The following is a 24,253-nucleotide window of genomic DNA, read 5'->3' as shown; positions in this document are numbered from 1 at the left end:
AGGTGGCTCAACTACTCTCCTAAATCTCTCTCTTAACTCCAACAGGAGATGTGCATCATTCAAGACATTTAATGAGACTGGCCAATTCTCAGCTCATGGAGAACATGCCCCTTTCCAGACAACTGGCAATCTATCATCTTCACCTCAACCCAAGCCTGATGTGAGGTTCATATTATCCATTTGTAGTGTATTAGCTGAAAGCCCTCTATGTTACTCCAAATATGCAAGAACCAATTGTAAGATACTCTGAAGACTAGACTGATATCAATATATAAATATCAATAGAGGAGGCTCTAGAAGCAGAAGCATGTATACAAGTACTCTACTACTTTACCTTCTGTTTCGTTTAAGCATGTTTTTGGTGCATACTCACAGCTGCTGCGTTTTCAGTCTTAGCCCTTCCTCTACATTGTTGCTGTTATCACCAGCCATCTTGCATCATCTTGAGGCTGCATTTGTGACATCAGGTTGTTGCCCAATATCCTCATTACATGCAACTGTCAGCTGCATTCTCTGCTCTTCTTGATGGGAGCATTTTGGCTCCCAGCTGCTCCTCCACATCATTACCACCATCTTTTGCATCACTCACCCTCCCACATTGTGTTTCATCATAGTCAGATTCAGTCTCTACATCAACATCTTCATTGGAGGTTTTGCTGCACTCATGATCTATACATGAAGGACACCACTCTCTATCTCTCACTTTGCCCTCCCACAAGAGTCCATGGTTGTTGGACAGCTCCACTCCTTGAGCATCCACACATTTGTACCTTCTTCATTCATTTCATTCTCATTCATATACTTATATTGCACATACGCTCTTTTGTGTGTTAGTTGTTTTCATGCACTCAATATCTTCCCCTCAGACTGCCCTGAGAGGCCTTGTACTCATTGAGTTGGTTTGGCATTCAGCTACAGCTAGACTGTCAAGCACTTGTTCATTGTATTTCCTCTTTTGAGTAATACAATTAGCCACAATTTATTTTGCAAGAAAGAAGGAGAAAAATGGGGGCCCCGAAAACTTACCTAAAGAGGAGTACCATAGTGCCTAGGGAGACCAACCGACTGCGTAAATATGGCAACATCAAGCATTAATATTAACAATGGTAGTTCATCAAATATATACATTGAAACAAAAGCAACTCCTCTCCTTATAGACTAATATCTCACATGAAACCTACCAGCATGATCCAAGTCAAAGATGGACTTAAGCCCTTAAAAGTATGAGGCCAAAATTCTCAAGAATCTCTCTTCTCGTGCAGCCAGCCTTTAAGGATTATAGAGTGCACCAAACCTGCTTTTTGAATTTCTACAAATCACCCATGCTCACTGATATTTCTCTGAAACCAGGGAAAAAGCTATAGAAACTGGTCCTCCATTGTTTTTTTAAGTACTTCTAACCGACTGATTATCCTGGGGTTCAGCAACTCACGGACTGACTGCAAGCTGCTCTGTTTATTGCGATAGTAAGCATCTAGCACAATGTTGATCCAATCATACAGCTTCTTAGGCGTCCTGTTGATTAAAAATTGTTGAAGTACAAGAATTCAGATACAATCACAAGCCAAAGATGACAATACATATGTAAGAAAGAACTCAATTCTAACATGCTATTTCAACTTACGTGTGCAGAAAATCAATGTCTTTTCCCTCCACTTCAACTCCAGGAGAAAAGGCATCAGTGAGTTCTGCAAATTGTTGCTTTGGGTCATCCAATGACAGAACATGACGTATAATGCGAACCTCTTTTGGTATCAATCTTTGCATGTTCCCTCGAGCCACCATATAGAGGTGATGGAGTATATCTTTGACCTGTCTCACAAATCACATATTCAGTAAAAGGAATCCAATGGAGTTTGATTTCACGATGAAAGATCCCAGTTGTTTATTGACCTCTTCCTTCATCATATTTGATTCCTTTGATGCTGCCCATGCTTTTGTTATGAGAAGCATAAAATTGGAATCCAGCTCATTTCGTTTCGCCAAATCATCAATCTTAGAGCATGCCACATCAAGAGATGGAGAGTTAAGTATATCATCAAGCTTGATCTGAGCAGCACTCATTCGCTCATTCTCTTCAGCCATCATGTCATAAGCTTCAACTGCTGCATAGCTCTTTTCTGCAATGCTAGCAAGACCTGCATTAATCAAACAAATGTTCTTCTTACATTAGTAAAAGATGTATACAAGTTACAAGCTTTCAAAGAAACCCCATCAATGAGCCAAACAAGTACCAAAAAAAGCAAGCTGGTCTAAAAACAGCATACCAACAGTCTAGCATGCTGCGTAAGGAATAATACAGATTACTCATGTTATTAGATTTGCCCATGATCTAAACAGCATTTATTAGTTCATACACAGGGTCTAAAAGATCATCGGTGATGTCATCACTTGTCATAAGATTGTGAGATTTCACGCTTTGTCTAAAAACTCTCTCAAAATTTAAAGTTCATAAGTGTACAGTCTATGTACGTATTTATGAGAAAACCTGAAAGAACAGCAAACAACCTCACCTGAGGATGCACTCTACTTCCTACCAAAACACGCGGACCAATGTGGGATGATCTATGGCATCTCTTCTTCGTTTTATGAGCTCCGAGGTGTAAGGAATCTCATATACCTCTTCCAAGTGATAGAGAGCTTTGCTTTCAAAAGCACAATTTTTTCCCTAAATAGCAAGCCTACATCAATGTTAATAATCCTTTCAAGGCACTTTGAGATTGCTTTGACTGTGTCATCAACACTACTCAGGTAAGCATAGGAAATTATCTTATTATCTCTCTTAATCAAAACAAAGAAGATTGGTGAAAGGTCTCTTTATCCTGCTCCATAAATAGGCGACATGTAGGACCAGTGTGGGATGATCTATGACAGAATGTAACATGCCACGTATGTACAAATCAACTCAATATACTAGTGTAGGTAGGCTGTGCATTCAAGGGACACCGAGCCAACCCAAGTAAGACGAATGAATTGTCAACAGCCGCTCTTCAGCTGGATGAAGCAAATTCCAAAAGAGTCAAAAAGCAATGAAATAAGGGGCAAAGGAAGAACCCCCTCCTAATGTTGGAACTATGTAACTTTGCCTAGTAAAAGTTGTTTAGGAACTGGAGTACGCAAAGAGAGAACGCAATCATCCCCATGTGAAGAAATACCCTAACACAGAAACATAACTTAAAGCGTACGACAAAGCATATACTTAGAAACACACAGTTAGGGTTAGGGTAACTCAAAGACAATGAACACAAAGAAACTGAAAGAATGACTGAATATTGAATATACAATGCTCATGCAGCAAACAAACTGTGCAAGAATGAAAATTGTACCCCAAACTCTTGTGTCTCGAGGACCGAGGTAGAGGTGCTAAACATAAGACGTGCCCAAGGACGCTGGATCTGATGCAAACACGCAGAAGATGAGAGAAAACTGCAAACGCAGTCTCTGGGAGCAAGGTAATAGGCAAGAGAGCACCATGAAGTGATAAATGTAGAGAACACAGTCAAACACAGCCAGCTGGTACAAAGCGTAGCTTTCTAGAGAAATCACCTACTGATGGGGATGACGTGTGAGCAGCAAACTCGAGTATAATGCTGCCAGGCTGCAAATGCAAGTGCTGAAAGGTGGGCGACAGCTGATGACAGCTCCTGCAGCTGATCACCATGAAGACAAGGCTCCAAACAAGTGCCTAATGCATGTGCATAGCAACGGGCAGCTCCGACTGACATATCCTCTACAAGCAGGGTGTGGGCAACAAAGCTAGAGGGCTTGAAACTTGCAAAAATGAGATATGAAGACTGGATGGAGGGCAGCTGGTCTATGATAGAGAGTTTTGGGACCTTGTACCATTCACCATTATAGGGATTAAATTAATTAAGCATTTTTTGGGCTGTTTAAGTGGCTAATTCAGCATGTAATGGTTATGTTAGACCAACATTTCCTCTCAAGCCCAAAAACTAACCAAGAAAGAAAGCCCAAACCAAATTTTGAGTGTTTTTGTTTTTTGTGTGTTTTTATCCCGAGGCATCCCACCCCAAAGTAGCTAAGGCATTGGACAAAGGGTGCATGGTCACTGCCCAGTGGCCTAACAAGACTACAAAGGTGATGGTTATCTTACCAAGGAAGTCCAAGTGGTCACCCTAGAGAGTCCAAGGCATCGAACAAAGGGTGCATACCGGCTGCCTAGTGGCCTGCTAGGTCTTGCAAAGACAAATGAAACCATAGTGAGCTTTTTTTTTTTTGAAAGCTGGGGATTTGGAGGGAGGGGGAAGGGATTTGATAATGATTGTTTCAAAAAGAGAGGTAGAGGTTGATTAAGTAATGAACAGGAAACAAGTAGCTAGTCCCAAAGACTTTCATAAAATAAACAAGCTATCCCCTACCACCATTGGATGTTGATGATAAAGAAATAGGCTAATGGAATGTGTGGCAAGTATGGGGGATATGTGGAGAGACAAAAAAGATATGTGAAAGGCAAGCTACCAAGGCTAAGCAAGCAAGGAAGTCTGCCATGTCCAATGCCGTAAATATAGTGAATCCACAATTGACCACTCAAAAAGATCAAAAATGAATAAATGCACACAAATGCATATTTACAAGAACAAAATGTCAATGCATTGTAGTCATGTGAGAGGCAATGAAGTGTGATCATGATCATGCAAAATGCTATGTAAGGGTGCCACTTGGACAGTACCCTCGCAGGGGAATTGTTTACTTGCCCAAGTGCCCTTTTACAATCATATCATCTTGACAGTGCAAATAAAGATACAATGTTCAAAAGAATAAATACAATGTCTAAATTGAAATTTGTAAGTATCATCACTGTCACTATCAAGAGAAGAAAGCCACTCCCTCTCAAACTAAAAGAAAAAGCTAGGGGAAAGCACCCTCTCCCCATCAATCTCAAGAAGTAGAGGGTGTGCCCAAGCCGATTATGGATAAAAGATACTGCGACGCTGGCCAATTGACCGCCTTGATCAATATATTTGCAAAGTTATCACAAAAAAATGCAACTCTAGACGTATGGTGGTGCCTAGCTCAACCTGTTCTCTCGTGAAGTAAAAGTGAACCCCCACATACCGCATCTATGATGTGATGATCAGATTACCCACAAGGGCAATGGCACTCTAATTGTCGTAGTAGACAATGGTGGGAGAGTCACATGGAAAGTGTTGTACCGCCAGTAAGCTTCTCAAGTAGATGTTTTCCATGGTACCATTAAAAAAAGTCTGATACTCGCCCTCCATCATGGAAGCTATCACTTTCTCTTGCTTAGGGCTAGTCCAAGAGATGGGAGTCGTGCCAAGATAAAGAAATAGCCACTGTAGGAATGCCAAATGTCAAGATCTCCTACCCAATTAGAATCTATATATCCCTGCAACCATAAACTAAATCTAGAAGTTAGACCATAAGAATAGGTACACCGCAAATATCTCAATATCTCAAAACACGCAAATAAACAATTCAATGTAACATCCTAGGTGCAATGAAATTTTGACTGAGCAAACTAATTGAGTAAGCTAAATCTGGCCTAGTGTGAATCAGCCAAAGAAGCTTTCCTACAACAAACCTATAGGTGTGTAGGTGTGCTAGTCGAAGGGTTGACCGAGGTATCCCTAGAAAGATGGACAGTGGAATCAAGAGAAATGGCTATAAGCCATGTCTGATCCATGCAATGCTGGTCCACTAACTGAAGAGCATATTTCTGTTGTGAGACGAAAATACTTCTCTCAGATTGAACTACGTCTATCCCCCAAAAATAAAATAACAAACCAAGGTCTATCATCTCAAAAGTAGAGCAAAGCTGGGCCTTTATCTCTACTATAGTAGTAGAATCAGAGTCGATGATAAATAAATCATCTACAAATAGTAGAATATAGTTGACCCCCTCTAAAATAGTACTACAGACATATAAGTTTAGGTCATAAGGGGTACAATGGTATCCGTGAGTCCTAAGGAACTCATCCATCCTCTCGAACCAAGATTGTAGTACTTGCTTCAGCCCATAGAGAGCGTTCCACAAGTGAAAGACCTTATCCTTCTGGTTAACAAAAGAAAATCCGAGAGGCTACTCCACATAGACTTTCTCCTTCAAATAATCATTCAAAAATGCACTTTTGACATCCATCTGATAGATCGGCCAACTATAGTGAGCGGCTAGCACAACCAACATATGAAATGAAGTTAACCGTGTTAGCAAGATTGTCAGCTCATGTGTGAGTCTATACATGGTAGATGGGCTAGGCACTTTAGTCCGTATTTTAGGCATTATTTTTATAATTATTTGACGTGGCTTTTGGTATTTTATGCCAATCGGCCAACATTAAATATTGGGACTAGCTGCCATAATTGGTAAGGGCTCCTCCTTCTCCCAACTCAATCATCATCATTCTTCAAGTGGTCTTCTTGTTGAAGAGAGAAGCTAGTACCAGTGCCCACGCAACCAGTGAATCACTATTGTATGTTGAGCTAAAATATGCATTACTTGTTGATTAGCCTCTTAAACAGCCCCAAAACACACTAAAAATGCTCTTTTAGAGTAAAACCCTAAAACAAGGAGCGGTTCGAGAGAGTTCAATGGAAACCCTAATTTCTGGAGCACCCTTCCACATCTATAAATAGACAAGCTGTGCCCATTCAGCCATTACCCTTGTTTGCAGGTTACACCAGTCCACACACCCTCTGCTACTGTTGGCGCCCAATTTCCAGCCTGCAGCCCGCCTCCATCTGCTATCCAGCCATCATCGACTACAACCACATTATCTTCAGCCTGTCCATTGCTGTAGGCGAGAGCTCTCAGCTGCTGGCGACTACTCCAGACTATCCCAAACTGCTGTTCAACCTGCTGTCCATCATCTCCAAGGCCAGCCAGCCTACATTTTCAGCATTGCAGGCCCTGACACTCTCATACACTGTTTCAGCCTGCTGTTTATAGCAGACTGTGCACAGTTTCCAGCCTCCGCTCGGTGGTACACTGCTGCGTTTACCAGTTTCCAGCCTCCAGACTGTTGCGCTTTGGTGACCAGCCTGCTGCCATTCACTATTCAGCACTCCTACACTCCGACTGGTGATCATAGACTTGGGATCTGTCTTCGGTGGACGTCACACTCCGACATTGCCCTGCCCTTGAGCACACTGTACACTCTTAGATTCATTTACAGCATTCACTCACTTCAGAGTTGTGTTCTCTCTCTCCCTTCTTTTGTTTGTGTTTGAGTTTTGAGTTTTGCATTTAGGGTTTGAGTTTTGCCCTCTGTGTCTGTGTCTGTCTCTTTGTGTTTCTGTCGTGGTCGTACACTCTGTGTGTCCTCAGTGCAAACACTAGCAGTTTCCTTCACATTGTACACATCATTCTTGTGTTTGGTATATGGATTCCATATCTTGAGTACATCTCTGAGTTCTCTTCATTTGCTGTGCTCCTTTTTTTCTTTCTCTTCTGTCTTGTGTTCAACAATTTATTTCAGCACTTGTCTATGCTTCCATTACCGCACCACTTCTAACAAACTGCAGTGTGGGAGCAAAGGTCTCTTCATAGTCAATACCTTGCTTCGGTTGAAACCCTTGCACCACAAGGCAAGCCTTGTATTTGTCCAAAGTTCCATCAACTTAAAAGCTTACTCCTTAAATCCACTTTGTCCCAATGACTTTCTATGGCTCAAACAATCCACCAAGGTCCAAGTCTCATTTCAATCAATACTCTCTAGCTTCTTTTTCATGGCCTCTCGCCATTGGGAATGTTGAAGAGCCTCCTACCAATTGTTCGGCTCAAAATATACTATGTAATCAACAATGCAAAGAAAGCCTAAGGTGCAATCCAAGCAAATCTTCTAGGTCCCTCTAGAGTGGAATCTAGTGGAAAAACCCCTAACCCCTCATGTTCTACTAGTACCAACAAGGTAATTGGCCTCACGGAGGGGGACCTAGGAGGTAAAGAATTTGTGGGTGGATCAAGAGCAGGTAGTAGACCTTGCTCAAAAGGCACTATCTCAATAGGAACAATGTAACGAAAGGGCATAGAATCTGATATAGAAGATTTACACAATGTCCCTCTCATCAAACACTCTCTCCTAAAGATCACCTTGTTTGTCTGAGGATCGAACAGACAATAGGCTTTTGCTTCAGAGGAGTATCATACAAAAATCAAGAGATTAGCCCAAAGAGTGAGCTTACCTACTTTGTCATCAAGGGTGTGTGTGTAAGCATGACTCCCAAAGACTCTAAAGTGAAAAACTACAAGCCGAGAGCCAAAGAATGCCTTATATAGAGTCCTTTGAGGAACAACCAGAGTCAATCCCCCATTGAAGATGTTACACCTAAGTATTAATAGCCTCAACCCAAAGGCGCTCAAGGGACTCTGCTACAAACACCATAGAGCGTGCCGTGTTCATGATGATCCAGTTCCTACACTCTCTGACTCCATTCTATAAGGGAGAGTTGGTTGAGGTGAGCTGATGGAAAATACCATGCTCCTCTAGGAGTTATGTGAAAAATATTATTGTTTGCCGACTTTATGAAGTGATATTGAGGCTTTGAAACATCAGCACAAGACACCAAGATTGTCACGACCATTATCTATACCTCCAAGACCATGGCAAGAGATAAGTATGGATTCATGGAATTGTCCACGTCTCAATGGGGAAATGATGCAATCAGGATAGCAAAATGTCACAATTTAAACCAATGAAGAAAACCATCAAAGCTAATCACGGGGCTATTCATTGTGCATGTGCTTAGACATCACTGGTTTCCCAAGATCATTGTCAATGATCATGATCTCAAAATTCATGGAAATTTTTGGAGAACTTTCAAAACAGTATGGGGACAAGAAGTAAATTTTCTTCCACTTATAATGCTCAAGCCGATGGACAAAGCAAGATTGTTAACTCCACTTTACTTGATATGCTGAAATGCTATGTTGCAAATCAATAATCAGCATAAAAGAAATATTTGCCTTTGTTTAAATTTGCCTGCAATCTGGTGCATTCATTTATTCGGGAAACCACCCTTGCACTTGCATATGGTTAAGTCATTCCTCAACCTAATTTGAGGACCAAAAATGAAATCATAGTTGCTGAACATTTTGTGGAGGCAATCACATTGGCATTTGACAAGGTCAAGCAAGCTATATTGTAAGGATGAAGAAAAAGCACCCCCCTCCTCCCCCCCTCCCCAAAAAAAAAGGGTAGACACTAGATGAGCCTGAAAAATGGAAACTGGGTGCATCTAATGTTTGAAAAGAAAAAAGCTAGACTCAAGAAGCACTCTGCAAAAGAAAGGCAGCAACTTAAGCTGTCCAACAGACAGTAATAATGGGCCTTTCCACATTATTAACACAGTTAAGAATGTCGCATTCAGGTTAGCACCTCCAGAGCATTGAAGGTACACAATGCTTTCCGTGTGAGTTTGTTCAAACCCTTCATGGATACAATACCTAACGAGCTAAAATGCTAAGGCATATAGCATAACTGCTACTACAGATTAATAAGAAATCCACATGTCAAAACCACCCAAGGCAGGGACAAAATCTGCCTTGAACCTTAAACAAGCATGTGGCCTTTGCAGAAGCAAGCATGAACACTAAACCTAAGAAAATTTACATTCCAAGCAAGAGCATAACTCCACCTGAAAATCCATTCCCGTGTTATCAGTGAAGTGCAATACACAGCAGAAGAACGAAAGAAACAAAGCAAATAAACTATAAACATGTAAAACACAGAAGTATGCAGAAACATGAATCCACAATCAGATCAAGAATATAAAAACTAGTGCACCAATTCATGCTTCATAGGCTCCCTTTCAGCACAGCAAGTGAATGAATGTCACTCACCCTCCCTTTATAGGCCTGAAAAATGGAAATTGGGTGCATCTAATGTTTGAAAAGAAAAAAGCTAGACTCAAGAAGCACTCTGCAAAAGAAAGGCAGCAACTTAAGCTGTCCAACAGACAGTAATAATGGGCCTTTCCACATTATTAACACAGTTAAGAATTTCGCATTCAGGTTAGCACCTCCAGAGCATTGAAAGGTACACAATGCTTTCCGTGTGAGTTTGTTCAAACCCTTCATGGGTACAATTCCTAACGAGCTAAAATGCTAAGGTACATAGCATAACTGCTACTACAGATTAATAAGAAATCCACATGTCAAAACCACCTAAGGCAGGGACAAAATCTGCCTTGAACCTTAAACAAACATGTGGCATTTGCAGAAGCAAGCATGAACACTAAATTCCAAGCAAGAGCATAACTCCACCTGAAAATCCATTCCCATGTATCAGTGAAGTGCAATACACAGCAGAAGAATGAAAGAAACAAAGCAAATAAACTATAAGCATGTAAAACACAGAAGTATGCAGAAACATGAATCCACAATCAGATCAAGAATATAAAAACTAGCGCACCAATTCATGCTTCATAGGCTCCCTTTCAGCACAGCAAGTGAATGAATGTCACTCACCCTCCCTTTATAGGCAAAAGGTGGGGCAATCTATGAGAATAGGGACTTGCAAGTATCAAACGACCAATAGAGGTTGGCCATAAACTTTGACTGTGTGGCTGTGATGCAAGGGTTTTGCAGTTACAAATAGCATATACAGCAATATCATGCACAATTACAGTGAGCCAGCTTACGTCTCGCAATGCAAAGAAGTAAAAAACCAGTTCAGAATCTTCTCAACTCTACCCTAGGATAATCAAGGCCATCCAAAATAGATACAGAAAACAGTAGCAAACAAAGCACGATGCAGGAACTCTTTTAGCGCAGACAAACCCTGCCGGTATCTTCTTCCTCCTCTAAAACTTTAGAACTTGTATAAACCTTCAGAGTATTGTGGACTTCCAAATTGAAGATCTTCATAATTACCTTGTTGTTCATCAGGATTGTCATATGAAGCCTGATACAGCAGTCCAAGATGTTCAAAGAAGTCACTGGTGAAGTCTTTCCGCCGCCTAGCCACTACAGCATCTAAGTCCGTTTCATGTTCTTTGATATATGCAAGCAAGTTATTGTGCCTTTCCATGTCACTATCAACCTGCTCATAAAATGAAGATCCATGGTCATGATTAGGCCACACTAGAACCACATTACTAACTTTTTGTTTAACAGTCACTTTGCTCATGTAAAACCTTATGTCATTTTGATATTATGTAAAAGATCGGTCAGCTTTTGGTTGCCCATGCAGCTGACAACATAGTCCAACTTATCACTGATTTGCCGTAATCAAGGTAGAACTTCAAGCAAGCTTGATCATGTACAAATCTACCCTGAAATAGCTTCAAGAGTAATACAACCTTTAGAATTGCATTGAAGGCAAGAATGTGGAAATGGGATGTCATATGTCACTTGCTGAATCTTGTCTTATAAAAAAGCTAAAGCCACTTCACCCCTCTGCTTTGCAAAGCCATCTAGCCAAGAGCAAGAATTTTAGATGCAAGATGCTAGTAAATAATGATCATAGTATAGAGTAAGGCCCCTCTCTGAAAAAGCCCATACCTTACACTGCTGAGATATGAAAGACAAGCTGAAATAAACATCTCAAGCTCCCACGCAAATTACAACTTGGTGTAGGTTAGAACAATGTCCCATTCTAGGCTCATTCTAAGAGCTCACTCACAAATATATTTGTCGTAAACATATGGAGGCCAGCTATAATTTCCACTTTTCTTGCATCTATGGTACACTTTGCCATGATGGTTTGCATCACATTTAGAAGCATGGCCATGCAGTTCAAGCACACAAGCATTGATTGATTGTTGGGAATCTAGCCATTTGCACATGAGCAATGGCCGATTGTTGGGAACCTAGCTGTGTGCATCAATGGTTGGGTTTGGTGTTTTGGTCCTTGCAACAATATTGATCTAACATGATCTTATATGGATATGACACCTTTATCATGGGTAGCTCATACGGTTACACTAAAGACTCTACAATTTAGCTCTTTATCCATAGCCTCCTATATCTATTTTGCAAATGCATGGTTGCATAGCATCCACCACAAGCCTTGACAAATGCACAATTGGCATGATAACCATGACACATGTTTCATTAGAGGTGAAATGTGAAATAATGATATGTATCAATTTCCAATGTTTCACCTACCCATTTCACTACCCAAAAAAAATAACAAAACAAAACAAGTCCTATTAAATTATTGAATGCACATATTCTAATTGTGCTATTCTACCACTTTATGTAGTGTTTCACTTAGGACCTCACCAATGGTGAAATGTTTTGGGAGTAAAACATTTCACAATTAACTTCACAATTGGGCAAACCACTACATCTATATGTTTCACATGAGGGAGTGCAATGCTAAGAGCAGTATAGAGAGGATAAGGGTGATGTGCCACTAAAATTCTGGTTTGCACTCAATTGTATAGGGTTGTTCTTGCTCTAGCTAGCCATAGGCCATGGCCAATCTGTTAGGTTGATGTGAAATCTGCATTTCTCAATGGAAATTTGAAAGAGGATATCTGCATTGAGCAATCCCTAGTTCACAAGCTTAGGTGCCAAGGGATAGGCGCGCCAATTAAAGAAGGCTCTTTATGGCTTGAAAAAATCTCCATGTGCATGGAATGAAAAGATCAACACCAGTCTTAAGGAAAGGCGGGGATATCAAAGATCAAACTCCAATTCCACTCTCTATGTCCATATCTAACGTGGCTAGACAGTTGTGTTCATGCTCTAGTTAGACAACCTAAATTTTGATTGGATAATGCACTCAGATACTACAAAAGACCAAGGGTTTTTTTCAACTAGGAGTTCAAAATTACAAACATGGGGCTGGTACACTTTTTTCTTGGCCATGAGATATGGCAAAATGAGAGGGGATTTCCCTTTCTCAACAATAATATGTTCAAGAGTTATTAATGGCTTTTGGAATGGCAGCTTGTCGATCGATTTCTTCTTTGATGCATCAAAATTGAAAAGTGACAGCTTGTGGCGATTCAAAGGCTGTGAATGATTCTAGTTACTAAAGGCCAATGGCTTCTTTGATATGGCGTATTAACACGAGGCTAGATCTGAAACCAGCCTTCCTTCTTGGAATGGGTGGTGATAACCTAATTTAAGAGTTAATTACAGCAATAAATAAATGCACATAAAATGAAATACACACTTTACCATAACATTCTTGGACAGTAGACACCCTGTTAGCCCCAAAATTGGTGCCCCTTGTGGTATTTCTTTAGCTTTCATTCAATTGGTGAGTTTCTTCAATCTCCTCCTGCTAACCAATTGCTCTTGCTATCATAAATGTCCAACAAGCCTTTTGGGTCATTTGCCCCTTGTTTCACCCAGGACTTCTTCTCCAATTTGACCCACGGTTGGCCAAATGCTGCCCCAAATCAATTCGGGATGGGCTGGCTCCTGAAATCCCTTGATAATCTTCAATTATCAGCTGCTGATTTCAATCCCTTGAGCCTTCAATCTTTGGCACGGATCCCAAGGTGGCTACTAAACCCTAATTTCTGCTGTGAATTAGGGTTTACTGCAGAAATTACAGATGAGCCCACCAAAAATGGCTGAAATCTCCTCCGAACGGCTAAGAATTGCTGAGAATGGCTGAGCATAGGCTGAAGGAGATGAGAGAACGCTGTAGAGAGAGAAAATTTTGAGATTTGTCGCGAAGAACTGATCAAAATCAGTTGCTGCCCTGCTCTACCAGCACCAAACGGATGCACCAACAACAATAGGAGCATCAGAGACTGTGATCTTCAAGAGAAAGTGCATCAGCAGCAATTGTCAACTTCCCAAGGTCAAGAATATGCAATCTCCATCACCAAAATGGTCTCCAATGGCTGGGAATTGGCCCCAAAAGTTGGCAGCAACAGTCCAACACCTCTTTCCAACAGCTCCAAAATGAAAAAACGAGATTTCCCTCTCCCTTCAGCCCTATTTAGCCTTTCCCCCGCTTGCATGGGAAAGTTTTGCCAAGTGGCAACCTTCTTAATCCATTTTCAGCAATTTCCAGCCATTTAATTAATTTTCAAATTTAATTAATTTTGAAAATTAATTCAGCCCTTAATCCATGCCCAAAAAATTGACCTTGCCCATCCAAAAATTAATTGGCTAGGCCATTTGCAACCCAAAGTGGTCCCATGCATTAATTGACCCTTGAACAAGCATTAATCCATTAATTAATGCCTAGTCCCTAGTGTCACCACTGACACTTAATGGCCAATTAATGGTCCTAGGGGCAAACTGACACCAAAATTCACCTAGAATCTAACAAGTGTAACTTGTTACAACTTTTGCCTTTGACACCCATCTTTTTCATAGGATCCTTCGGTTTTCAACTGTGAGAAAGTAGCTTGCACCTCACATGTGCATCTTTTAATTGCACATTTGATTAATCCTTTAATCAAATATCAATTAAACATAAGCAAAGCATCAATTTTTCACGTCCTCGTGACAGACCACTGTCAGAGTGCAGCGGTGCGGAAGCGTAGGACTGAGAGAGAGAGAACGCAGAGAGAGAAGGGAGAGAAAGAGACAGTGTACACTGAAGATCTGCTGTATAAAGAATGCTGAATACAAAGATATACATGGGCGCAGTGCGCTGGACTGCGTGTCTCCACCTCGACGATGCGACCTGCTGTCCACCTCGAAGTCTGCTGCAGTCTGCACTGTCTGCTGTCTGAAATCTGTGAACAGAGACAGAGATCTGCACGGCACCGATCTGTAATCTGCGACAGAGAATAGTGGCCAGACTGCTGAAAACGTCAGCAATAAATAGGCGAAAAATCACCTAGAACGGGGCTCAAAACTGGGGCGCAGCCTGGAATAAAATGGCTGCAGGCAGTCGGACTGCCACGTGGCAGTCCGACTGCTGCAGGTCCGACTGCAGCAGTCCGACTGGACTGCACCAGGCTGGCTGTACCTGCCTGGCTGTGATCCTCTCTAACACCCCCTCTCAAAGCCTGGGCAGGGCAGAAGCCTGAGGAATCTGGAATGTTGCCAAAGTAGAGCCTGAGGAAGCGCCTTCGTAAACAAATCCGCAAGATTGTCCTCCGTCTTGCAATACTCCACAGTGATGGTCTCATCCAGAAGCTTTTCTCGGATGAAGTGGTACTGGATCTCAATGTGCTTCGTCCGGGCATGAAAAACAGGGTTCCTTGCCAAGGCAATGCAACTCTCATTGTCACATCGCAGCAATGTAGGACGAGTCTGGGGGCACCCAAGCTCCTCCAACAATCTCCGAAGCCACACAACCTCGCATGTGGTGGAAGACGCGGCCCGATACTCCGCCTCAGTAGACGAAAGGGCTACCGTGGGCTGCTTCTTGCTACTCCAAGAAATAACACCTGCACCCAAAGTAAAGCAGTAACCTGTTGTAGACCGCCTGTGGTCCACGTCACCGGCCCAATCCGAGTCGCTCCAACCTACAAGTACAAGATCTGACCCATCTGTCCCTGCGGGGTAATGAATCCCCAAATCAGACGTCCCCCTCAGATACCGAAGTATCCTCTGAGCAGCCTGCCAATGCACCGTCTTAGGTTCACTCATGAACCCTGCCAAGAGCCCAACAGCAAAACATAGATCAACCCTGGTGTTGAGAAGCCAAATCAAAGACCCTATCAACTGTCGATAGCGGGAAGCATCCGCCAAAGGAGAAGCTGAGGGGGAAGTGGCCTTCCAGTTCGGATCCATAGGAGTAGAGAGGGTCCGACAATCTTCCATCTCAAAAGTCACCAAGAGCTCCTGAACATATCTCTGTTGGGAGAGAAAGATCCCCCTCTGAGACTGATAAATCTCATGGCCTAAAAAGAAATGGAGTAGCCCCAAATCCGTCATCTCGAACGTCCGATGTAAAGCTGACTTTGTCTCCTGGACCTGCTGTGCATCATCACCTGTGACAATCAAATCATCAACATATAATACAAACAGCACACAACCATCCTCGGAAGTGTGAACATACAGCTGCGGATCGGCCTTGGACCGCCGATATTCCAACTGAGACTGGAGGAACGAATCAATCTTCTCGTTCCAAGCTCGCGGGGCCTGCTTGAGACCATACAGGGCCTTCTTCAACCTGTAGACTTTCCCATCTGAAGAACAAAAGCCAGGAGGCTGCTCAACGTAGATCTCCTCCTTCAAATCACCATTCAGGAAGGCCGACTTCACATCCAGCTGATAAATAGGCCATCTCCTATGGCCAGCCAAAGCAAGAACAGCTCTAATGGTTGCCATACGAGCTGTAGGGGCAAAGGTGTCATGACAGTCAATCCCTGGGCGCTGGGCAAAACCCTTAGCAACAAGGCGAGCCTTGTGCTTATCCAAAGTACCATCACTGAGATATTTGGTCTTGAAGACCCACTTGACTCCAATCACCTTCTTCTTCGGGGAGCGTGGCACAAGTGACCAAGTGCCATTCCTCTCAATAGCCTCCAACTCAGCTTCCATAGCTTTCTTCCATGGGGTGGACTGTAAAGCCTCCTTCACGGAGGTGGGCTCTCGATCCTGCATAACTCGAGACATCAAACAATAATTGGAGCACACTAGCTCCGAAGAATGCGCCTGGTGCCTCCGTGACCGCCGCGGACCATCCTGCGGTCCCCACTCCTCAGGAACCCCCTCGATCCCTGAATCACGGAGTGTGTCACGGGCCCAGCGAGGAGGAGGCCGAACCTCCCCTCGTCGTTCTCCATCAGTAGAAGACTCTGGAATGTCCACCGGTGGTAACTCCTCAGAAGGATCCGGTGGAACAGTAGACTCTGTGTCAGAAACAGAATCATAATCAAACGGCACAGGCTCCAGTGGAACTGTAGAAGGAGCCAAACTCTCCCCTGGATCTCCAAGAACGGGATGCTCCTCACCCGTTGAAGTAGCCGGAACCTCCACAAACCGCACATCACGGCTAGTATATACATCCCGCTTGACGGGATCATACAGTCGGTAGCCTTGGGACTGGGAGCTGTAGCCAACAAATACCTGTTTTCGGGAAGCCGCTTCAAATTTGTCACGGTGAGCCTTGGGAATGTGAACATAGGCATCACACCCAAAGACCCGAAAGTAAGAAACATCTGGCTTCGTCCCAAAATAAGCCTCAAATGGAGTCATCCCTTCCACGGCCGAAGTAGGGGATCGATTAAGGATGTGGACTGCAGTAGCCACAGCCTCGGCCCACAGAACCTGAGGGGTCTGTCGGTGCTCCATCATGGTGCGCGCCATCTCGATCACACTGCAGTTCTTCCGTTCTAGAATACCATTTTCTTGAGGAGTATTAGTATTGGCAAACTCCTGGTGAATTCCTCTATCTGCACAAAACCAAGCAAATTCATTAGACACAAATTCACCTCCCTTGTCGGATCGCAAGGTCTTCAACTTCCGGCCTGATCGGTTCTCCTCAAAGAGAAGCCAATCCTTGAAGTGCGAGAAAGCTTCTGACTTTAGTGCCAAAAAGTAGGCCCATGTCATCCTGCTATAGTCATCCACGATCAGCATGAAGTACGAGCTCCCACGCAGGGACTCATTCCTCATAGGGCCACATAGATCCGTAGATACTAACTCCATCGGTGAAGTAGACCGCCGCGAAGCTGTGTGGGGGATGGCATCCCGATGCTGCTTCCCCCATATGCAGGAGACACATGGCTGCTGGCTCACCACTATATCTGGCAACCCTCGAACAAGCTGTCCCCGTGACGCCTTCCAAAGATAGTCATAGTTCAGGTGACCAAACCTAGCATGCCATAATTCAGACTGACTGTGAGGTAAGAAGAAGAGTAGAGAGGGCAGTGGAAGACTTCAGTTTGTAAATGCCGTTCTCCTCATATCCAGATGATAGAACCTTCCTCGATTCACGATCAAGGACTCGCACTGTAGAACTGTCAAACTCCACCAGAAGACCAAGGGAGCAAATCTTATGGACTGAAAGGAGATGGTACCCCAATCCTGGTACATGCAAAACCTCTGAGGTATGGGTGCCACCTCGTCCATCCGGAATAGGCTGCATCTTACCCCGACCTGCAATAGAAACTGAAGAGCTGTCTCCAATGAGAACTTGCCCACGCGAAGGTCGCAGCTGGGCAACACCATCTGATGAAGGAGTCATGTGCCGTGAGGCACCACTATCAATAATCCACTCTCGAGATTGGGAAGCCGCCATCGCAGCATCAGAAGCATTCGGTGAAGCGTCCTCAATGACAACTAAATGTAGAAATGCAGCTGATGAGGGTGCAGCCACCGCTCCAGAATCCTTGGTTTCCTTCTTCTTGGTGTCCTTCGAGTCTTTGTCAGGGCAATCCTTCTTCCAATGGCCAGTCTTTCCACAAATATGGCATGTGGAGTCTTTGTCCTTGTCCTTCTTGGACTTGTTATCCCCCTTCTTCTTCTTTTGGTCCTTCCCCTTCTTCTGAGAGGCTTGACCTGTCAACGCCTCCGTCTTGGAAGCATTCTGTCCCTTTAACTGTTCCTCTTGGTCCAAGACCATAGGAACCAACTCTTCCCACCGAAGAGTAGACTCTCGCCCCGAAGCAATAAGGGCAGAGTAAAATGTACCGAATCGTGGCGGCAACTGGGACAAAAGTGTGATCACCATGTCTTCGGAGGAGATCGGCTTCCCCGCATTCTGAACCTGCATCTGTAGCTGCCTTAGCTTGTTAATGTGTTCCCTTAGCGAAGAAGACTTATTGACGGACAAGGTCCGCATCTGTACCTCCAAAGAAACCCTCTTCATCAGGGTCATCCGATTGTACATTTGATCAAGCTCCAGCCATATCTCACGAGCCACCGTCAAGTGCTCGATGTGAGCGATCACGGCTGTAGTGCATGATAGAAAGAGAAAGGATCGAATCCTGGCATTCAGTTTGTCCCAATGAGACTGGGCCCTGGCCAACTCCGCACGAGCATCGGAAGAGAGTTTGGACTCATCTCTTACCGAAGGCCGGTCAATATCTTCCTGTACCAACTCCGCCAAATCATAGGACTCCAGAATGGCCAACATCATAACGCGCCAAATGCGGTAGTTGTCGCCGTCGAGCTTCTGATCTGTAGGAAGAGCCGGTAGGACAGGCACCTTCCGGTCCATAATCGCCTGGAACTCCAAGTCCATCTCTGTAGACATCTTCACCTGCAATGCCTTCTCAAACGCAAAAGCAGCCCCCTCTGACTGAGTAAACTCAGCCTGCTAAGGCTCTTCCGTGTCCCGAAGCTTCTTCACCCACCGGAGGCAATGAAAAAGCAAAACCTGCACTTTTAGGTTGAAAACTCAAACTTTCTCCGCGTCAAACAGCAGTAAAACAGCAGCAAATCCACCACCTGTACTCCTTTCCTGTGCGCCCACACTTGTTTCAGCCTTGTTCCAAGGCGCAGCCCTCCTGTCTGCCCTTAAACGCAAAAAACGCAAATTTGTGTCGCGATGGAAACTCCTCTTCAGGTTGATTCTGCGCTCAGTCAGCCCTCAAACACTGCTCTGATACCATGTCAGAGTGCAGCGGTGCGGAAGCGTAGGACTGAGGGAGAGAGAACGCAGAGAGAGAAGGGAGAGAAAGAGACAGTGTACACTGAAGATCTGCTGTATAAAGAATGCTGAATACAAAGATATACATGGGCGCAGTGCGCTGGACTGCGTGTCTCCACCTCGACGATGCGACCTGCTGTCCACCTCGAAGTCTGCTGCAGTCTGCACTGTCTGCTGTCTGAAATCTGTGAACAGAGACAGAGATCTGCACGGCACCGGTCTGTAATCTGCGACAGAGAATAGTGGCCAAACTGCTGAAAACGTCAGCAATAAATAGGCGAAAAATCACCTAGAACGGGGCTCAAAACTGGGGCGCAGCCTGGAATAAAATGGCTGCAGGCAGTCGGACTGCCACGTGGCAGTCCGACTGCTGCAGGTCCGACTGCAGCAGTCCGACTGGACTGCACCAGGCTGGCTGTACCTGCCTGGCTGTGATCCTCTCTAACAACCACCCCCTTGAAATCCTTGCAATCGTCCTCGATTGCACTGTAATGTGTCAAAGCAAACAATACTGCACTGGAATTTTCACAAGGCATCATAGTCAACACAACATTGGCCACTGCTGACTATCTATCTCATATGCCCACCATTTGCTGAAAATTTCCAGCCAGCATAAACATAGCATAAAGCTCAACAATAGTTCAGAACTGTTGCCAAAAACTCATCGGACGCATTCCAAACTTTTGTTTCTCAACAGTGTTGACTACACAACCATAGTAAAGCATAAACCGAGCGGAAACTATGGTTGAATTGTCAATGACATTCATCTAGATGCAGCTGTAAACTATTAAAAACTGAGCATGACCTAATCATGGACTGATATGAGAACTCATCACAAATGGCTACAAATGTGACTCCAAACTGATCACAAGCTGATGGTTTAAAAAAAACTGATCAAAAACTGATGCAAAAGCTGATGCAAAACTGATCCCAAAGTGATCATAAACGGTTCTCAAACTAATCAAAAACTGAGTTGACACTAATCAGAAATTGATCTCAAAACTGAGGCAAAAACTCATGCCAAACTGGTCCAAAAACTCATGCTAAACTGGTCCAACAACTCATGCATAAGTAGAGTCTCAGAGCCGCGGTGACAACCATACTCATATACATGTATCTCACAGTGACTAGTACATCGAGCAGTGACCTCATGGCAGACATACTGTCAGCACAGTACCTTGGATACATGCTGAATACATACGAGAGCTGTCCAAAACCGGTGGAGTGGAAGTGCTACCTCCCCCTAGAGCATCAGGCAATGCTCCAGACGCCCGCTCTGCTGAACCTAAGTAAGCCCGATCCAAAGTCAGCTCTAACTGAAAGGCATCGAGATAAAGTTGCAAAAACTGATGATGGTCTGCCAAGTCATCCTCTTCCATCCATTTTGCATCCATTGGTGAATAATTTTGAAACTTCACCAAATATCTTCTGGAAACTTTACCTCTAACCTTCCTTTCCTTATGTGCCAAAATCTGCTCGGGTACCAAAATCTCATCTAGTTCCTCAACCTCTAGCTAAATTTCAGCAGATACATCTTCTGGCACATCACCACGAAAAGGTCTCAACAAACTAACATGAAAGGCATTGAGTATCCACCAATGTGGAGGTAATTTCAGCCGATATGCAACATAGGTGACCTTTTCCAACACTTGAAAGGGCCCATAGTATCTCATGCTTAACTTCGGATACAACCTCTCTCTTCCCTTCATCTTTTTCAGCCTTGCCTTTTCGAAACGCAGGAATACATAATCGCCCTCTACAAACTGCAAAGCACGTCTATGGTGATGAGCTGCCCACTTTTGCTTGTCCTGTGATCTCTGAAGTGCATACTTTATCTTTGCATAGGCTGCATCTAAGCTTTCCACAAAGCAATCAGCCTCAAAGATCTTATCCTTAGTGTGCAAAATAGGTGGAACCTTCTTGCCACCCTCAACCACCTCAAATGGAGCCTTGCCAGTGGAACTATGCACTGTATTATTGTATGCAAACTCAACCAATGGCAAATACTGCTCCCACTATGTCTTGTGGTCTGAAACATAGCACCTCAAAAGATCCAACACTGTGGAATTTGCTTCCTCAAACTGACCATCTGTCTGTGGATGGAAGGATGATGAGAATTTCAGCGTGGTACCCATGTTCTCAAGCAACCCTTCCAGAATAGACTGGTCATCCGAGGGTCTCGATCACTGATGATCAACTCAGGCATACCATGATACTTGAAAATGTGCTACATAAATAATCGTGCCATATGATCAGCCTTTATATTCTTCCTCACCGGAATGAAATGGGCTTGTTTGCTAAACCTGCAAATAATAGTCTATATCCCATCATTCCCTGTAGGTGTCCTAAGAAGCTCAAAGATAAAGTCCATAGCAATGCTCTGCCAAGGCCTATCTGGAATAGGCAAGGGTTGCAACAAGCCCGACATCTTTTGCCTATCATGCTTTACCTTCTGACATATGATGCATGCCCTAACATACTGCTCTACATCATGCCTCAAAGCTGGCCAATAAAAGAAATGCTCCACTGCCTTGACTGTGGCATCAATACCTCTATGTCTTGCATACGGAGGGGCATGACTTTCAATGATCACTCTATGCCTCAACTACTTTGTGACACACAGTCGTCCATGCATCAACAAAAACCCATCTCTTAGCATAAAATGCTTATACCTTTGGCCATTGCAAAGCTGATCATAAACATTAGCAAAGTCTGAATCAGCAGTATATTGCTCTTTCATGGCATCCAACTCAATGTAATAAACCATAATGACGGCTGAAATTTGTGGCTTACGTGACAATGCATCAGCCACAACATTCTTTTTACCATCAATGTGTACAAACCGAAAATGAAACATAGAGAGAAAATTTGCCCATCTCATATGCTTCTCTGACAACTTTGTTTGCATCAGAAAGTACCTCAAAGTCTGATGGTCTGTCTGCACTGTAAAATCAACCCGCAACAAACAATGTTTCCACATAGACAATGCATGAATTACAGCCAAGAGCTCTTTCTCATAAACCTGTAAATTCCTCTCTGTACCATGGAGAATTCGACGCTCATAAGCCACAACTCGACCATCTTGCATAAGGACAGCCTCAATGCTGTTACCACATGCATCACACTAAACCACAAATGACTTCCGTAGATCAGGCAACACAAGCACAGGATCTGAAGTCATCTTTTCCTTCAACTTTTCAAATGCTGAAATTTCCATTGTTGTCCATCTAAATGGCACATCTTTCTTTTGCAAAGCATGCAATGGAGATGCAATTTCAGCAAACCCGCGTACATACTTTCTATAGTAAGAACATAAACCCAAGAAGCTGCGGATCTCATGAACATTCTTCAAAGCTTGCCATGAACGTATTGCTTCAACCTTAGCAGGGTCCATACGAATACCATCAGCCGATACAATATGTTCCAAGAAGTGGATTTCATGCAAAAAGAATTCACTCTTCTTGTCATTGATAACCAGCCTATGCTTACGTAGCTCATTGAAAACAATGTCCAAGTGTTTTCTATGCTCTGTCTCATTCTTTGAATAGACAATCATGTCATCAAAGAGAGTATCCACAAATGCTCTATGTGGTCAAAAGATGCGATCCATCATCCGATTAAAAGTGACAAGAGCATTCGTAAGTCCAAAAGGCATGACAAGAAATTCATGTAACCCAAAAGATGTCCTAAAAGCTGTCTTAGGCACATCCTCTAGTCTAATGCGTATCTGATGATACCCACTTTTCAAATCTATACGGCTGAATATTGCTGCCCCCTGCAATCTATCCATAACATCATCGATCCGAGAGATCAGAAAGCGGTTCTTTATCGTGATCTTGTTCAGAGCACGATAGTCAATGCACATACACCATGAACCATTCTTTTTCTGCACCAAAAGCACTGGAGAACAGAAAGGAGATGAGCTGGGCTGAATCAGCCCTTTTTCTAACAGCTCATTTACCTGAGTCATAATCTCCTCCTGTTGGGCTGAACTGACTCTATAGGGTGGCTTATTAGGAGGGCTACTTCCAAGGATAAGGTCTATGCCATGATCTTTGGGTCTTTCAAGTGGTAGCTGCCTTGGAAGTGACTAACAAAAGCAATCAGCCTACATTTTCAGAAATGACATGCAATCATTCTCTAATTTAGACATATTCCCAACATTCTCACTATCATCCTTATCCTTAGCAAAAACTAAATATACTGAAAGATGATTTTTCATTACTTTAGAAATAGCAACTGCAGATACAACATGGATAAATTTCCCTTTCAACTTTACATCAAGTGTGAGTATCTTTCTCTTATGTTGAATAGTGATCTCTTTTGCGTCTGAATCAATCACTGCATGTATACAGTGGCACCATGGCATACCAAGCAACACATCACAACCCTCAAGTGGAGCAATGTAAAACTCTTTGCTGTCCACATATCCCTGTATGTGCAAACAAAGCTTTCCAATGAGTGGTGTGATAGGTTCTGCATGACCCTTACATGCCATTCCAACTTCCCCCATGGCTCTCATCTCATCCTCTTTGATGCCTAGACGGGCTGCCATGTCAGTAGAGATGAAGTTGGCTTGTGCACCATTATCAAATAAGATCAATGCATGCTGATCCCTAATTTTGCCCCATGCTTTGCACAACTCAGTAGCATCATCATTGGGCTGATCACTAACAACATCATGTACCAATCCCACTGATGTTTTGGGCCTTTTACCCTTAGGATCCGCCTACTTTTCTGATTTTGCAGCTTGCTGCCTATTGGGACAGTTCTTTGCAATATGACCCTCCTGTTCACAAATA

At 43.4% G+C, this 24,253-nt stretch overlaps 1 protein-coding gene across 1 annotated transcript in view; it reads right to left on the bottom strand.

Annotated features, from left to right (window-relative positions):
* Positions 1 to 1,050: 1,050 nt before the first annotated feature.
* LOC148017044 (uncharacterized protein At4g37920-like) overlaps positions 1,051 to 24,253 on the bottom strand; it is a 29,384-nt gene continuing 6,181 nt past the window's right edge. Inside the window, exons 3-6 of the mRNA XM_087663452.1 lie at positions 10,856 to 11,024; positions 1,894 to 2,138; positions 1,625 to 1,812; positions 1,051 to 1,515 (exon numbers count right to left, since the gene is read on the bottom strand). Coding sequence (XP_087519578.1) covers positions 1,359 to 1,515; positions 1,625 to 1,812; positions 1,894 to 2,138; positions 10,856 to 11,024 — 759 coding nt within the window. The 3' untranslated portion in view covers positions 1,051 to 1,358. The remainder of the gene's footprint in view (positions 1,516 to 1,624; positions 1,813 to 1,893; positions 2,139 to 10,855; positions 11,025 to 24,253) is intronic.

This window comes from Lygodium microphyllum, chromosome 22 (assembly GCF_053477565.2).
Source record: "Lygodium microphyllum isolate KBCC chromosome 22, Lygodium_microphyllum_v1.1.10, whole genome shotgun sequence".
In the NCBI taxonomy this organism is placed as follows: Eukaryota; Viridiplantae; Streptophyta; class Polypodiopsida; order Schizaeales; family Lygodiaceae; genus Lygodium; species Lygodium microphyllum.
Note: the sequence above shows the minus strand (reverse complement) of the source record. Positions and strands in the feature narration are given on the sequence as shown.